The sequence below is a fragment of the Oncorhynchus nerka genome, linkage group LG4 (assembly GCF_034236695.1).
Source record: "Oncorhynchus nerka isolate Pitt River linkage group LG4, Oner_Uvic_2.0, whole genome shotgun sequence".
Classification (NCBI taxonomy): domain Eukaryota; kingdom Metazoa; phylum Chordata; class Actinopteri; order Salmoniformes; family Salmonidae; genus Oncorhynchus; species Oncorhynchus nerka.
The window spans coordinates 71,841,039-71,859,716 of record NC_088399.1 but is presented as its reverse complement, the minus strand read 5'-3'; the positions used below and the strand labels follow the sequence as shown (position 1 = coordinate 71,859,716).

General features: G+C 45.8%; 1 protein-coding gene across 1 annotated transcript in view; it reads left to right on the top strand.

The window, feature by feature from the left end:
- The window catches only part of LOC115128545 (receptor-type tyrosine-protein phosphatase U-like), a 285,266-nt gene that overhangs the window by 144,244 nt on the left and 122,344 nt on the right, over window positions 1-18,678 (top strand). Inside the window, exon 3 of the mRNA XM_065017796.1 lies at window positions 12,648-12,919. Within this exon, the coding sequence (XP_064873868.1) occupies window positions 12,648-12,919 (272 nt within the window). The remainder of the gene's footprint in view (window positions 1-12,647; window positions 12,920-18,678) is intronic.

Genomic DNA, 18,678 nt, shown 5'->3' with positions numbered 1-18,678 from the left:
ATATAGAAGCTTGAGAGAGAGATAGAGAGAGAAGACAGACAGGGAGAAAAACTCAGTCAGACAATACAGATATTCTTCTGTGTAGAGGGTTTTAGTTCCACTGCCTGGGGCTAGTTGTAGGATGAGTCTTCAGTGTTCACTGAGTACTGTGACAGCTCTGCTCAATGAGCTTTGATCCATCTCTCAAGACCCTCAGAGCAGATCCTTGGAACAGGGCACTTACAGGATACTGACAATCCAACCCAGAGAGTAGACTCTGGTGGTTGAAGTCAGGAGTTACCTTCTGAACTCTCTGAAGCACTTCGCCCTTATGGAATGAGATACCTCTTTTTTTTTAGAGGACTACCCCAATGTGTGCGTACTTGTGTTCCCCACTTATTCTGTTCTTAGGTAGCTTTTATGCTGGTAGCCTTGGTTGAGTCCCACGGGATGTTATACTGCAATTTAATACCTCAGTAGGATCTCAGTACTCTGAAGGAGCTCCAGACCCTGGCTAATAATGGGTCTGTTGAATAAATGGTTGAATACTCAGCTAGCTACTTCAAAACCCTATGAGTTCACCTACATTAGCAAGGTGAATGTCAGAAACCTGGCACTAGGCTTGGGTGGTATTCAAATATTCATACCTTAATACCGACCTTGTGCCATCCTCTAATATTCGGTAATAACAGCACTAAACACAAGGGGTGCTATTTTCAAACTCCACTGACTCTCTGTAGTCCAAAGGTTAGCAATGCTAACAAGTACACGTATAATCCCATAGAGAATGCAAAGTAAAGTTATACAAGTACTCAAAAATGCTACTCATAGTTTGCTGCACGCACAAAACAAATTTTCGACGGCTGTTACCAAGCCAAGCAGGATTTTCGAAGAAGCTAACTACATAGCTAGATAGATAACTAGCTGCTACGTTAGCAAACCAAATGCACAACTGCAGGGCATTTTGCACATTTTACGCAGTTAACTGAATAGTTCTAAGATATCTAGCCGGCTGTAACGAGATCACCCGGTGTGTGCTGCACAACAGTGAATGACTCCAACAGTGAATGACTCCAACAGTGAATGACTCCAACAGTGAATGACTCCAACAGTGAATGACTCCAACAGTGAATGACTCGCAAGGCACCGGTCTCTTATATTTCTGTGCTTGTTAACAAACATCACGCGACTGAGGACAACCGTATGAAGGTGAAATGAAGACGTAAATCTTCTTTAACTCCTATCCTAACTAAGTCGCTCTGGATAAGAGCGTCTGCTAAATGACTTAAATGTAAATGTAAATGTAATGTATTTAGTGGTGTCATTTTTGGGGGGTATCTATACTTTACTTTACTTTACTATTTATATTTTTGAGAACTTCTATTTTTACTTCACTACATTCATAAAGAAATGATTGTACCTTTTACTCCAGATGTTTTCTGACAACAAAAACTACTCTTTACATTTTGATTGCTTGGCAGGACAGGAAAATTGTCAAATTCACACACTAATCAAGAGAACACTTGGTCATCCCTACTGCCTCTGGGCTATCGGACTCACTAAACACAAATGTGTCTTTTGTAAATCATGTCCAAGTGTTGAAGTGTGCCCTTGGCTATCCATACATTTTCAAAACAAGAAAAATGGTGCTGTCTGCTTTGCTTAACATAAGGATTTTAAAAAATTATTCTAGTATGACAATTGGGTACTTTTTCCATCACTGAACGTATTGCACAAGTTGACTGAAGGTATTTACTGAAAAAGTACCTACAGATATCCAAACGTATATATATTTTTTAAAGAAATAGTTATAACTGGCTAGACCTGGCTATTTCCAAATACACCGGTATACGGTATATGCCGCCCAAGCCTACATGGCACCAAGGATTAGATGACGAACAGATACGTCAACACGAAAGAGAGCGAGCAGAGAAAAGAAGAGGGGTGCGGTGAAAGGAAAAGAAAGATGAGGTAGAAGTTGAATGGAGTACATCAGAGATGAGAAGCGGGGAGGAGAGGAGGAGTGAGATGAGAGCATGCCATGCGGCAGTTATTATGTAGATGAGCGGAGTCAGAGACTCCTAAACACTTTGAATGTTTCCTCATTCGTCACTGTCATCAGGCGGGTGTTTTGGAGGATGCGGCGAAGTAGAGAGCAGCTGTGTAGTGGCCCTGTCAGGACGACGTTTGCCTTGCAGGACCAACTCTCTGATTGATCACCTCTCTACGGGCCTTGGATCTCCAGTCCCGCTGTTAACAGGTCCATGCGGAAAAGGAGAGAAAGACTTTCAAAAACATTGACAACCCCAGTGATGAGAACCTCTCTCTCTCTCTCTCTCTCTCTCTCTCTCTCTCTCTCTCTCCCCCCTCCCCCTCTGTCTATCTCCTTTCCAGCTCTGTCTTAGCTAGCCCCTCTGACTACTCTCACTAACTGTTGCAATCATTCCTCTGTTCTTCTCTCCTTTTTATCACCCACCCCTCTCTCTCTCTCTCTCTCTCTCTCTCCCTGTTTCCTGCTAGCTGCTGACTCCCTGTGTCTTGCTAGCTGCTGACTCGGACTCCCTGTGTCCTGCTAGCTGCTGACTCTGACTTCCTGTTTCTTGCTAGCTGCTGACTCCCTGTGTCCTGCTAGCACCTGACTCCCTGTGTCCTGCTAGCTGCTGACTCTGACTCCCTGTGTCCTGCTAGCTGCTGACTCTTACTCCCTGTTTCCTGCTAGCTGCTGACTCACCTGTGTCCTGCTAGCTGCTGACTCTGACTCCCTGTGTCCTGCTAGCTGCTGACTCTTACTCCCTGTTTCCTGCTAGCTGCTGACTCACCTGTGTCCTGCTAGCTGCTGACTCTGACTCCCTGTGTCCTGCTAGCTGCTGAGTCCCTGTATCCTGCTAGCTGCTGACTCCCCGTGTCCTGCTAGCTGCTGACTCTGACGCCCTGTATCCTGCTAGCTGCTGACTCTGACGCCCTGTATCCTGCTAGCTGCTGACTCTGACTCCCTGTATCCTGCTAGCTGCTGACTCTGACTCCCTGTGTTCTGCTAGCTGCTGACTCTGACTCCCCGTGTCCTGCTAGCTGCTGACTCTGACTCCCCGTGTCCTGCTAGCTGCTGACTCTGACTCCCTGTATCCTGCTAGCTGCTGACTCTGACTCCCCGTGTCCTGCTAGCTGCTGACTCTGACTCCCTGTATCCTGCTAGCTGCTGACTCTGACTCCCTGTGTTCTGCTAGCTGCTGACTCTGACTCCCCGTGTCCTGCTAGCTGCTGACTCTGACTCCCCGTGTCCTGCTAGCTGCTGACTCCCTGTATCCTGCTAGCTGCTGACTCTGACTCCCTGTGGGGAGCTGAACTGTAATGATGACCTTGCCTGAGTTGGTGTTCTATTAGAATTCTGTAATCCCCAGGAGAGTGTCACTGACGGGTGTTGAATCAAACGGCTCAGCTATTACACAGCATTACATTATTTTTATACCACAACTATTACACACTTACATTATTTATATACCACAAAATCCTTTGGTGCACAACAGAGGGTTGTGCAGTACAGGACGCACAGCACGCAACTACACACACACACACACACACACACACACACACACACACACACACACACACACACACACACATACACACACACACACACTCTCTGACAGGTGGAAGGACAGTAATGTTCAATTTCCTATTCCCTCGTGGCATGCTCTCTACCTCTGCCTCTCTCTTTCTCTTTCACTCCTCTCAAAGAGTCTGTAAGTTCTCTATTCTGATCCCTTCTCTCCTCTCAGAGTGTGTCCCTCTCTGCCATGGATTCATTGGATTCTTTACCAGATTGTGTCCCCTAACCACACTGCTTGGGTTGTAAGGGGGCTGGTGGGAGGAGGAGGCTGGGCCTAGCTGTGCTTCAGGGAAAATGTGTGTCACCACCCCCTCCAGCGTCTCCACAGACCAGCAACAGCAGGCAAACAAGTTCCCCCCTAACCCTCCCTTCGATCCACACACTGCCCTGTCCAGGCTGTTATTATAGGTCACAGCCACTGTCCCTGCTATTGTTGTCTTGTTGTCTGCATGACATTTCTGGACCATGCTAGGGGGCCAAGGGAACGGGTAAACAAGGATGGCAGACGTCAGGAATTACCTAGGTCTGCGTCCCAAACGGCACCCCATTCCATACATAGCGCACAACTTTTGATCAGAACTCTATGAGCCCTGGTTAAAAATACTGCACTAAATAGGGAATATGATGCCATTTGTGATTTAGTACTGTATGGTACATACCCCTGCTGTTTGTTGTTCAGCAGCAGTCAGTCTGAATCAGCTCTGACTCTCATATAGACTGAAACCAATGTTTTATACAAGACATCTTCTCTTCAAAGTCTGCAAGTCCAGACTATGGGAGGTGCACAGTACTACATAGAGCCATGACTACAAGTCCAGACTATGGGAGGTGCACAGTACTACATAGAGCCACTTAGACCACTGTGCCACTCGGGAGCCAACTTAATGTGTTGTAAAATCTGTTATGTATTGTAATGCTTTTAAAATTGTATAAGTGCCTTAATGTAGCTGGGATCCCAGGAAGAGTAGCTGCTGCCTTGGCATTATGGGGATCCATAATACAAATACAAATACAGATGAACAATTAAACAAGCAGACTATTTTCTTTACACTTCAGATATGGTGTTTGATTATGTAGAAAACACGGTAAATTCAACATTTGCTTTGAATTGCATATTCTGTTACACTGCAATATCCTTCATTTTGCACAGAAAATAAAGAGGATAATTGACATATTTCTGCACTAATATTGTCCCCTCTAGCTTCTCACAAAGTAAGAAAACTGTTTGTTTTTAATTACTTAGCGATGCTGAATGTCTGTGCGTACCAGCCTGAGGAACTGGCCAGTTCTATTAATGGGCCTCCTCAAGTCTATGTTTCCTCCTTGGGCTTTCATTGGTTCATCCGTATCACTGATGATTTGTAGGCAGGTGTCCATAGTGGATGTGGCGATGATTAAGGAGATACACTCGTAAACGCCTGATGGACTAGAGAACAGGGTGTTTTCCATGTGTGTGTGTGTGCGTGACGCTCGCAAACGTTTGATGAACTGATAGAACAGCGTGTGTTTTCCCCTCCTCAGCCGGAGATGCTTATTATGCTGATTTATGACTATTGATTTCAGTTTCCAACGGCTTTATTTGCTCGAAGCCATTCCCATTAAACTGTGGCTATGCAGGATGTGAATTAAGATTCTGGATTACACACGTCTTTCAGTTGTATCTGTCTGAGTGATGGGTTTTCTCTCTGTGTGTGTGTGTGTGTGTGTGTGTGTGTGTGTGTGTGTGTGTGTGTGTGTGTGTGTGTGTGTGTGTGTGTGTGTGTGTGTGTGTGTGTGTGTTTGGTAGAGTGACTGCTAATGAATAAGTAAGCAGTGCGTGCCTCTGAAAGACTGAGGGGGATAAACAAACTTGAAGTAATTTCTGTTTTGGTTGGCCTTTTTTGAAACACACCGGCCAAGCCCATTGGCTGAAAGTGAGGCTTTGTGTCTGAGGAAACCAATCAGATCTGAGCGAGGATGTTTTGAAAAGTTCATTGGATGCTTTCTGTTTGCGAGCTGAATGAGGACGTTCTTTGAAAAGCGCACATTCAGCCTTTTGTTGTGCCTTTTTTGGCCGTTGAGCTGCTCTCTCAACGGGATTTAAATTTGATTTGATTCATTGAGATTAGACTGGTGCCCCAAATTCACCCCATTGATTCAGTGATAGATTTCAAATGTAAACCACCTTGTGTTTTAAAGCGTGCCGTGTGTTCTGGAATAGGATTAAAGAGTGACGCAGGCAATTGTAGCGTTGGCATATCCTCCTTTAGGGCAAGTAGAGTGTGGCAAATCCTCTATAGGGCAAGTAGAGTGTGGCGTATCCTCCTTTAGGGCAAGTAGAGTGTGGCATATCCTCTATAGGGCAAGTAGAGTGTGCCCCCTAATGCCCAAAACATGCAACTAACCCAACAGTTATTACTTGTTGCTAGATATATTTAAGACAAGTTACTGGTTTGGATCTGATTAATATTATTATGGTGAAGATGTAGGCCACAGATTGACACTTACTATGGTATAATGTCAAATTGATGCACTCGGGTTCAGATTAATTGACCCCTAAGCCTAGCCCCTATTCAGTCTCGCTACCCTCCTCTCTCCCACTCATAAGACCCCTCCATGGTGTCTGCTTGGGGTCAAGCGGATGTTATACTTATTTGGGTGAAGAGGGATGTAGGATATACTCTTTATCTCTTTCTAGAATTAACCCCTATCTGTACCGCTTAGGCACAGGGGATTGGATACACAATATAGGGAAAATCCTATCTGGCTCATCCAAGTAAAGAGCTACTGTGATATTGCGTATACCTATCTAATCCTTTCAGATCTATGTGGGGCCAGGTTGTGAACATGTCTCTGGCCAGGGCCTTTCTCTCCCCTCTGCCTGAAGGTAATCTGCATGCAAGGTAATCTGCTCTCTCTCTCTGCTCTCTCTCTCTCTCTGTCTCTCTCTGCTCTCTCTCTCTCTCTCTGCTCTCTACTCTTTCTCTGCTCTCTCTGCTCTCTCTCTCTGCTCTCTCTCTCTGCTCTCTCTCTGCTCTCTCTCTCTCTCTCTCTCTCTCTCTCTCTGCTCTCTCTCTACTCTCTACTCTTTCTCTGCTCTCTCTGCTCTCTCTCCCTGCTCTCTCTCTCTGCTCTCTCTGCTCTCTCTCTCTCTCTGCTCTCTACTCTCTACTCTCTCTGCTGTCTCCCTCTGCTCTCTCTCTCTACTCTCTCTCCCTGCTCTCTCTGCTCTCTCTCTCTCTGCTCTCTCTCTCTCTCTCTGCTATCTCTCTCTCTACTCTCTCCCCCTGCTCTCTCTCTCTCTCTGCAACTCCCTGGTCTACTCCAGATGCACATACATGCGGGCACTCAGCTGGGCTGTAACTGATACTGTCTTATCGCACCGACTGGATGTGGGGGGAGGATGGGAAGTGGGGGAAGCACTGGGCCCTGGTCCATACTGGCAGACCTCATACCTGGGCTGAGCATCAGCCGCACTGCAGTGTCACTGATAGTCAGAGAGGGACAGACGGACAGACAGAGAAATAGGCTGTTCCATACAGTTCTTCTCTCATCTCAGGGCTGTTTTTATCAACCAGTCTCAGGTTATTCTACCTGAGAACACGTGTTGCAGAGCCCTGTAATAGCTCACCCTCTTCCCACCTAACCCAGTCTCCTTACAGGACATGGTTAGTGTCTTCTTTCTTCCTCCATGTCTCCTCTCCACAGAGACCTGATGTCTGAGGTGTTTCTGTGTCTCCGCTGTGGTTTTAGAAAAATACACAAATTTAAGAGATTGTCTCGTTCTCCTGTTTCCAGATCCTTGTTACAGTACAGACTGTACAAGCTGATCCATTTAGCTTGGTTCTGGATGTCACCATTTATTCAATCATATCCATTATGAGCCAAGAGATCAAGGAAAGGGCATAGTGATTTATAGATGGGTTTTTTTGTGTGTGAAAAGTGAACAGCCATACAGGCATGAGTGGAATTGAGTCGTGTCCGTTGGACTGAGGATGGCAGGCAGGGTATATTCTCTCTGCAGAAATCAATATTGATTTACTAGCCAGCCAGTCAGCCACTCACCCAGTCAGCCAGCAAGCCAGCCAGACACCAACCACCCAGCCAGCTTCCAACCCAGCCAGCCAGCAACCCGAAACCCTATCCAACCCCTCCCCCTGTCTACCAAAGCATCTCAATACTGTAACACTCCTCTCGTTCCCAGAAGCACTCTCCTCTCTCTTTCTTTATTTCTCTCATTCTCTTCGTCAAACATGTGTGATCTACCACTTGTTTCATCTCAGTACCTTGCAGGCATTTAGAGAATGAACTCTCTGTTCTGTCTCTCGGTGTCCCTCCCCTCCTCTCCTTTTCTCAACCAGGGCACACTGCTCCCTTTTTCTCCATGGTGGGTCCCTGAGGAGACATGCTGCTAGAACAGGTGGCTCTGCAATGAACTCTGTCAGAGAGAGAGAGAGCGAGAGAGAGAGGATTCCTTAATACATTCACTGAGTTACTGTGTTGGTGCTGAGTTGAGAAAGAGAGGGGAGTCAGTAGTGTCAGCCCAAATGTTATCAGAACAGAGAGAGAGGGAGCGAGAAAGAGACAGATTGTGTGTCTGTGTGTGTGTGTTTGCTTTTGTGTGTGTGAATAATTGCGTGGGTGTGTGTGTTTGTTGACGATGCTGGTATAACTACAGTATAGCCTTGCTTACAGTGACTAGCTGTGATATTTACTATGCCAGCGGAAGAGGCTGTGTCATTCGTTATATAGTATCAATATCAAGTCAATACCTTGAAGTTTAGTAATGATTGCATGTTTTTGAGCCGAGTCCCGGTCGTCTGTTTGGATCCCGGCCCTCACCCTGGGAACCACGTTATCTCCCAGCCCAAGTGCCAGACGGACTCTGATTGTTTGTGTACGGAAGTTAGTTGTGCGTGTGTGTGTGTGTGTGTGTGTGTGTGTGTGTGTGTGTGTGTGTGTGTGTGTGGCTAGAGTCTCTCTCTCTCTCTATGTCACATTCATGAGCAGCTGGTGTTGGTTAGCCCATTTCCCATTTCCACAGCATAAGCACTGTGTCACTTTGTAAATGGCAGAATCTGCATCGGTGCCTTTCGGCCCCAGTGAACACAACAAACATAGCACAGGCCTGCGACCTCAGTACCCTGCCAACCAGCGATACAGATTACACAATACAGCAACACGCGCAAAGACAAACAGAAAGGCAAGTCTGCGAGTTCCCAATCACCACCTCTACCGCCCTTCAGAGATCAGGTGATGGTAGCCTGAGGTTATAATATAAAACAACTAAAACACAAACAAATGAAACAGAAAAATACAAAAACAGAAAGATCCAGGCTGACCTTCTCTCTTACACACACACACATACACACGCACGCACGCACGCACGCACACAATAATCAAGGCCAATTGGACTCACACCAACACCAAGATGATTCAAAATAACAGGAAGTCATTGAAGTAATACTGTGAACGATGGAATTTTCTGGCTTATATGCATGGCTGAGTTATACAAAACATTATTGATGGGAGCAAAGGCAGAAACGCTTCAGAAAAATTGTGAAAATATAGTGAAAATATCTCTCTCTTTTCCTTCCTACCTCTCCCACCCCCTCTTTCTTCCTCATCTCTATATCTTGCTCTCTCTCTCTCTCTCTCTCTCTCTCTCTCTCTCTCTCTCTTCTCTCTCTCTCTCTCGCTCTCTCACCCTCTCTCGCTCTCTCGCTCTCTCTCTCTTTTCCTTCTCTCCCTTCCTGCCTCTCCATCCTCCTCCCCTTCCTCCTGGTGTGTGTGATAAAAGCAGTGACACTTGTGACTCTGGGTCCCATCCTACGCTATATCTGACGTTCTGATAGGAAGTGCAGGGATTCAGGGCTGTGCGCTAATCTCTTAATGTATGTTCCCTTGTGTGTGTGGGGGTGTGTGTGTGTTTTATGTGATTGTGTGTGGGGGTGTGTGTGTGTTTTATGTGATTGTGTGTGTGTGTGTGTGTGTGTGTGTGTGTGTGTGTATTCCCTCATCCTTGGCAGGGCTACCCAGGGTCCCAGAGGAAATAGATGGCGCCTTATCTGCCTTTATGGATTTATATTTTTAACCCAAGTTGGGTATGTTTCTGTGTGTGTTTGCCTCTCAATGTGTGTGCGCTTGCCTCTATGTGTCTGTATGTGTGTCTTGCTCCTCAAGGATGGACACGGAAGGCATTTTATTTAATAGAAATGCTATCAATGACGTGCTAATTGAGACATTAATCAAATTAACTGACTCAAGCAAGCTCAGGTGAATTATGATCATTTGGTATGTTTAGCAGAAATGAACCCATGTCTTTACGCTCACCTTGAGCTTTAACACTCTCTGAAAGAGATGTCCCAGACAGTTCATCATATTAGCTCTTGGTGAAAAATAATATGATTCCGTTATTTTTTTGTTTGTCGCCTACAGACTCCATCTTAGCAAGTCCCTCATTTGTCAGTTGAGTTTCATCTGATAACTGATGGATTTCCTAATATGGATGCCGTAGTGTCGTTCCTAAGTCACCACTAGGTGGCTTTCAACAGTGAGATAGAGGTATAGCTGCCTCAGTCAGTGTAATAATGTAATGCATAGATAGATAGACTCGAATACATCTCAATTTGATTTCCATACCGGCTCCAAGGCCTATCAGAATTAGTTAGAGAACAATTGAAGATTAAAATATGTCTAAGTCTTTCTTCCACCACTGTTCAACAACTAGAAACTTCCTGTTTTCAGATAAATAATTGTATGAGATTGTGTTGCAGTTTGTAAACAAGACAATGCGTTAACATTGCAGGGTCAATTAAATTCCAGCTAATATCTTTGTTTTCTATCTTTTGGTCATAGCACTCGTCTCATACCCTCCTCATAGCAGATCTCCCTCTCACACACATAGGCCTGTTACCTGGTCTCAAATCTCAAACAGGGAAGGGAGAGGTAGTTCAGTGTTGTGCTGATCTAGCGAGAAAAGCAATTTAGCCTCCTGGCCCCACAAGCATTCAGGAGTCTCCACACATCAGAGGCATGGTGGCAGTGAGGACCCAGGGGCCAGTACAGGCCAAGTCAATGCCTGCCCTGGTCCAGCTCTGGATGTTGGTGAGACTCTATGGAAAGCAAGGGGAAGATCAATGTTTTCTGAGAATACTGCCTGCGAGTCCCCCTGAGAAAGAGAAGCTGCTAGTAGGAATGTCCAGGCTGGGTTCAGGGTCGGGGTCAGGGAAGAGAGGATAGGAGAGGATGAAAGAAGAGACCAGAGGGATGTTTTGTCCAGACGGATCAGGAAAGAGAGAGGAAAGGGATGTAGGGATGTTTTGGACAGTAGAGCGGATTCAAGGTTTTGAACACTGAGCAGCCCTGTGCTGTGACCTGGCTGATGTAGGTCATGGTTGGTTTGGGGAATCAAAACTTTTGATGCAAAGAACTCTGAACTTTCTTACATTTCTTCCTTGTTCTGACTGTGACTCCTCCCCTTTGGATGAGCAAGCAAAGCAAACTGACAATACCAGGGTTTCAATGAACCAGCACAAGCTTTTGTCTGTGTTACCTTCTATTGGGTGTGTTTTTCTACTCTGATATGGGCAAAAGTAGGATTGCAAAATTCCCAGGTTTTTCAGAAATCCTGGATGGAAGATTCCCAGAATCAGGAGGAAATAAGCAGGAAATCCTGAATCGTTCAACCTGGATCTCTGGAAAACCATTTCATTTTGGGAAAGTTACTGGAATTGTGCAACCCGAGGGCAAGGTGTTGAGGAAAAGCAGCCTGTCTGAAAGGCATGTTGAGGTCACAGTGTTGAAGCTATAAAGACAGGTCACATGCTGTACCTCCTCCCTATGAAGGCAGCCAGCGCCAGGCTGAGGCCAGGGACAGAGAGAGATAAGGTCCCAAAGGAGCTCTAGTATCTTAATCACTCTACCTGCAAAGGAGAAAGGGAGGAGAAGGAGAGAGGGAAAAGGAGGAGGAGAAAGGAGGGAGGGGAGCTCTCACTCAGTGGGATTTGGACCTGAGCCCATCGCACTTTTGTGTGTTGTGTGTGTGTGTGTGTGTGTGTGTGTGTGTGTGTGTGTGTGTGTGTGTGTGTGTGTGTGTGTGTGTGTGTGCGTGCATAATCTCTGGTGTTCAAAGTATTCCCTAGGTTGCCATTGCAGCCTAATAACAGTGTCAGTGTGATTAATGGTAGTAGGAGTGGCACGGCACTGAGTCCCTGATTACACACTCATTCAACTACATTACCCAACCTGCCTTGCCCTTCCATAGGGAATACACTACAGCCGTGTCTTTAAAGCACTTAGAAGATTCCTTTGGTAACAGGATCCAATACTGTGACCCATTGATCATTTTTAGAAGATTAGAAAGGTTTAGAAGGGTTAGAATGATACTCTGTTGTGATTCCCTCATGAAAACTGTCCCTAATCTGGTGTGATCAACATGGACATCTCCCTATCACTCGTTCTCTTTTTCTTTTAGTCATTCTCTTTCTGTTGATCTCTCTCTCTCACTCTCTCTCCTCCACTGCGGTGTGTGGACAGCTGTAAAGGCAAATATCTGTCTTTGTTTGTCAGATTGTCTGTTTGACACCCGTGTGATGGCCAGGAAACAGGCTACAGCCCTGCTGTCTGTCCACCACACAGAGCTTTGAACAGGGGACATCTGAGGCCTTGTGGCAGACAAAGAAGCCCTTAGAGGGCCAGAGAGAGAGGAAGAGAGAAGGAAAGAGAGGTAGGGACTAGAGCAGGCTGCTGGGGGGAGGACTGCTCATAATAATGGCTGGTATGGTTTCAAAGGATGTGTTTGATGTATTCAATACCATTACATTTATTCCGTTCCATCCATTATTATGAGCCTGTCCTCTCCAATTTAGGTGCTAACGGCCGCCTGTGGTAGAGACGGAGGTAGAGCAGAGAAAGGTAGAGGGTTGAATCCTAACTTGGTATGTATGGTCAGGCTTTACCTCAACTCAGACTATTGCTCAAATCATGAAGGAGATATCCCTAAAGTTACGTCTCTGTTGACAGGAATTCTGTTATAATCATCTGACCCGGTCTCCTCCCTCCTCTCCCTCCTCTCCCCTAGGCTCGTTCATGATGGTGAACTCGTCCCAGCATGCCGCGGGGCAGCGGGCCCACCTCCTCCTCCATTCGCTAAGTGAGAACGACACGCACTGCATCCAGTTCAGCTACTTCCTGTACAGCCGCGACGGCCACTCCCCCGGGGAACTGCAGCTCTACATCCGGGTCAATGGGGGGCCGCGGGGCAGTGCCGTGTGGAACGTCTCCGGGTCACATGGACGCCAGTGGCACCAGGTGGAGCTAGCCGTCAGCACATTCTGGCCCAGCGAATACCAGGTGAGCGCTAATAATACATCTGCTGTGTTAATACATACAGTATAGTAATGCTATGTCTAATACTACTCCGTTAGCACCTTCCAGGCCCAGCAAATACCAGGGGAGAGACAATGCTGTGCTAATGCTACATTGACAGTAATATGGCTCTATAACCAAGTGAGGGTTAGGGTGAGTGGCACCAGGTGAAGCTAGGGGATTCCAGATTTTCATATCGTCATACCGTCCTTCTCTCACCCCAGGATTTATGATATTACCAGCTTAGTACACAAGGGGGTGCAAAAAAATGCGCAATGGGTGTTGATTACCAGAATGCTAACAAAATGAGCACAAGTAATAGCACATTTCCATTTAGGATGTTAGCTAAATATGCTACCGAGTGCAAACGAAAATAAATTAATTGTAAAGACAGGCAATCCAGCTCATAAAGTTTTACATACAGTACCAGTCAAAAGATTGGACACACCTACTCATTCCAGGGTTTTCTTTCTTTTTTACTATTTTCTACATTGTAGAATAATAGTGAAGACATCAAATCTATGAAATAACACATACGGAAGGAATCATGTAGTAACCAAAAAAGTGTTAAACAAATCAAAATATATTTTATATTTGAGATTCTTCAAAGTAGCCACCCTTTGCCTTGATGACAGCCTTGCACACTCTTGGCATTCTCTCCACCAGCTTTATGAGGTAGTCACCTGGAATGCATTTCAATTAACAGGTGTGCCTTGTAATTAAAAGTTAATTTGTGGAATTTCTTTCCTTAATACATTTGAGCCAATCAGTTGTGACCTGTTCACAGGCGAACCGTTAGGACGTAAACTTTAAAAAAAAATCTGAATGTGTTTTTGGGCAGAAATGCCTTCTCGAACATACAAACATGTATGCCATCTGCAAATATGAATAACATTGTCAAATTACAAGCCTAGTTAGTTTAGCCAAAGAAAAAGCGAGCAAGCTTCCCGGCATCCATGATTGGCTGAAATAATGAGTGGGCTGGACATGTCGAGAGATGAGTTTGGATTGGTCTGCCATATACTCTAGCATGCTTCTGTCTATTTAAGCTGGTCAGTGTGTCTAGGTCATCCTGTCTAACGCAGTTTAAAAAAAATGTACTGTGTATTAAAACTGCAAGTGTTGCTCTCCACTTTCTGGAGGACTGAGTTTTGAAATCAGTGGTATCGGATTACATCTTCACACTAAGGGCAACCATGGCATCCGACAGGAGACGCATCCACCAAGAATGATGTATATGGGTAAGATAGTCTGGCTAGCTACATTATCAGATATGACATGTTTCTAATTTTGACAGAAAGAGCCATTTACTTGGCTAGCTATAGCCTAATGTTAGCTAGCTAACAATGAACCTGGTTGGTTAGCTACCTGCAGATTCATGCAGGGTAGTAACTACATGTGCTGTATTTATGGTTCATTGTTTACCTAGCTAGCTAGCTAGCTACATGTCTTAACAAAGACTCCACTATGCAAGTAATGATTTCGGGTGAGTTCATAAATTCAGTCTGGCCATCTACTCCGATTTCAGAGCACTCTCGTCTGAATGTGCCAGAGAGCACAGAATAACTGATGAATTTACAAACGCTCAACACCCGTTGAATATGGCCGGTGTCAGTAAACGTCACTAAACTCATCGGCCAGAGCGCCCTCTGTGCGCTCTGAACACGAAACGCTCTGAATTTACAAATGGACAATCTGACAGAACAGTTGCAGTCAACAACACTCTGGATAACCTAATAGCCTAACCAGCTCTGCTAGGGCGAGTAATGTTCAGTGAGCTGTTCTCTCTCTCACAGATGTCTGGACGTAGCTAGCAAGTTAGCTTGGGTGCTATGATGAAAGTGGTTCTCATGAGGACAGCCACAGGAAAAGAAGACCCAAAGTTACCTCTGCTTCAGAGGATAAGTTCATTAGAGTTACCAGCCTCAGAAATTGCAGCCCAAATATTGGCTTCACAGAGTTAAAGTAACAGACACACCTCAAGGAGACTGCGTGAATCAGGCCTTCATGGTCCACTTGCTGCAAAGAAACCACTACTAAAGGACAGAAATATTAGGAAGAGACTTGCTTTATCCAAGAAACACGAGCAATGAACATTAGACCGGTGGAAATCTGTCCTTTGCTCTAATGAGTCCAAATTAGATTTTTGGTTCCAACCGCCGTGTCTTTATGAGACACAGAGTAGGTGAATGGATGATCTCTGCATGTGTGGTTCCCACATGAAGCATGGAAAAGGAGGTGTGATGGTGTTGGGGTGCTTTGCTGGTGATACTGTATGTGATTTATTCAAGGAACACTGGTCATTTTGGATGTTTTTCTAAAAATAAAAAGACTACGTCCAGCTTTCGCTCCACAGACTAGTATATGCCAAGTTAAACTTAGGGAATTCTGCATTTTTTTTTTACACAGGGACAAAATATGCATCTTATAAGAAATACCTTGCTGCATTTTGTAAAAACAGATGTAAAATGCATCAGACTAATTTTGTGATTCAGTTGCACTTCTAAACTCGGATGAGAATTCACAGGTTTCTATCAGCAGACAGCGTTCTGACTGATGTGGAGATACTTTTCTCCAGTACTTTTCTCGCTGTAGCCAGCCTATTTTTCTCCAGTAAAATGCCAGATTAACTTTAAGAAAAAACATTAGGACCTGTAGCTGGCCTCATTCTTTCTATGCTATGCCTAAACATTAGAAATATGAATGCCATGGATTGTTTATTTTTTTTTAAAGCCCTTGGTTTTTCATCTTAAGCTCATTTACTTGTGTGGCTGCCAGCCAAATAGCTTTGCACTTCTATTGTCATCTGATGAAAATGTATCTATTTTCTGCCGTATGTGTTGCACCAATGTATTTTCTGTGAAGGAAAACTATAGTTGCACGTCTGCCTTGATCAACATCATCGGCAAAGATGTTGTTTGGCATTAACTGCCTTGCTCAAGGGCAGAATGGCAGATTTTTCTACCTTGCTGGCTCTGGATTGGACCAGCAACCTATCAGTTACTGACCCAATGCTCTTATTCCCTAGGTTACCTGGTTGATTGGTTGGTTGATTGATTGAGAACAGAACATTTGCTTTTAGAGCCGTCACACATAGAGTATGTTCTATACTGCAGCTGAGAAACTATGCCAGAGACCAGCCACTAGTGGGCCACCACATGCTTGCTACCTGGGAAACATCATGTCCTTGATTAGTTTCATCTGTTGTGCTTGTGCTGCTTGAATAGAAAAAATATGTGCAAACTACCAGTTTGTCCCAGAGGAGCGGGTACTGCTGCACTATGTCATCGTGACAACATGGGAATATAAATGTGGTATAGTAGTGTATTTGTCGTGTATTTACCTGTATGACTTAATGTCCCCCAGTGCAGCAGAGCAATCAATATCTCTTTGTTCTGCCCTGTGTTTAGTTGATGGTGTTGTTATGGCTATTGTGTGTGTGTGTGTGTGTGTGTGTGTGTGTGTGTGTGTGTGTGTGTGTGTGTGTGTGTGTGTGTGTGTGTGTGTGTGTGTGTGTGTGTGTGTGTGTGTGTGTGTGTGTGTGTGTGTGTGCGCGTGTGTGTGTGGTGGGCTATTTGGAGGCAGGCTCATTAAATCCTGTGATTTATACCTCTAGCCGTCTCTCGTTTGCCCTCCTCCAAAACGCCCTTTAACGAGAAGCCAACAGCTGTGTGTGTGTGTGTGTGTGTGTGTGTGTGTGTGTGTGTGTGTGTGTGTGTGTGTGTGTGTGTGTGTGTGTGTGTGTGTGTGTGTGTCAATGGCAGCAGTAAAGGATTGTGAGTGTGGGTTGGCTGAACAGTCAATTGACCTCAATTCCATGTGACCCTAAGTAGAGGAGTGTTTTCCTCCATAACCTTGGTCTCCTCTCAGAGCTCCATGCCTGGTCCCAGACCCATCTCAATAAATCAACACATACTTAATGAGATTAGGCTCCGGTGTGGATCAATGCTGTGTGTTGTGTGGTAGTATCCTCAGCTCTGCTGTCCTAGGCCTCGCCAACAACACAACCCCAAGTGATTAAGAGTTAATGATTTTCTTCCTCTCTTCTGCAACATCAAAAGGTTCTCTTACCACCACTACAGTCTCCCACGTTTTTCTCACGGTGGAAGGGGATATGGGATATGGGGGCGTGGGTATAATAACCAATCAGACCAAGCCTTGCCTGGGATGGTGGTTTGGTGAAAGTAGAACTGTGTTTGTTGAGTCTGTCTGAAAACAGCGGTACAATTTACCACCCAGATAATGTGTGTACGCTGAAGCAGCCTGGGTGTGGTGTGGCATATAAGTGGAAATGAAGACCTGTGGGTGTGACGTCTTAAGTCTCCCCCCGGGTATGCAGACAGACTGCTTTGTTGGTCCCATAGAGCAGTACGAGGTTCTGCTGCAGGTAATGAGGCAGGTAAAAGACTGAGAGGATGACTGGTGCAGGGTTTTAATCCTGCCCTGCAGGGATGAGTCTCTTGCTGCACTGTGAAGAGGGGGACAGAACAGAATAGAATAGAACACAGCCTGGGGCGGGGCGCATTGCCTGCCTGACTCTCAATGCCTCCCATTTGCTCTCCCCCTTTCCCCCTCTCCTCTCCTTTTCTGTCCTCTAGTCCTCCCCCCCTCTCTGCCATGATCTATCTTCTACTCTTTCCCCCTCTGTCCTCCTTTCCCTTTCTCTCTCTCTCTGTCACGGCTCAAAGTGCTAGTGAAGGCCCCAGAGGGCCCACTCATCCAATCCCACAGATAAGGATCACTGTCCCGCAGTCCCAGCCAACAGATCGGCCCCACTGGACCCTGACCAACAGCCAGGAACAGACAGACAGTGAAGAGAGAATAAAGAGCAGAGAGAGAAGAAAAGAGAACGGGACTGCTTCACAGGGCTTTAAAATAGAGAAGGGGAGAGAGAGAGAGAGAGAGAGAGAGAGAGAGAGAGAGAGAGAGAGAGAGAGAGAGAGAGAGAGAGAGAGAGAGAGAGAGAGAGAGAGAGAGAGAGAGAGAGAGAGAGAGAGAGATATGGGGGAGTGGGAGCGAGGGTGTTGAGATGGAGATTAGGTATCACTGAGAGGCCCCCAGGGGCCAGAAGGACACAGACTGGAGGAGAGAGATAGACTATGTGCTCTGTAGCTGGAGATTGATCAGAGACTGAGCTAGCTATAGCCCTCCACAGCGATCACAAAGAAGAGAGCAGTCAGTGAAGTGCTATTACCATTGATTGTTTCTGCCTCAAGTAATAGTAGACTATTCAGATGTTTCTTGTTGACTAGAGTGTAGGTGGGAATCTTGTTACTTTGGTATAAACAATGACGAGACAGCCTACAGGGAGGAGGTGAGGGCCCTGGTGGTGTAGTGCCAGGAAAATAAACTCTCCCTCAACATCAACAAAATGAAGGAGCTGGTCGTGGACGTCAGGAGACAGCAGAGGGAGCACAGCCCTTATCACATCGATGGGACTACAGTGGAGAAGGTGGAAAGCTTCAAGTTCCTCGGCGTACCCATCACAGACAATCTGAAATGGTCCACCCTCACAGAGAGTGTGGTGAAGAAGGCGCAACAGGGCCTATTCAACCCCAGGAGGCTGAAGAAGTTTGGCTCAAACCAGTTGCACAATTGAGAGCATCCTGTCAGGCTGTATCACCGCCTGGTATGGCAACTGCACTGCCCACAACCGCAGGGCTGTCAAGAGGGTGGTGCGGTCACCGGGGTCACACTGCCTGCCCTCCAGGACACCTACGGCACCCGATGTCACAGGAAGGCCA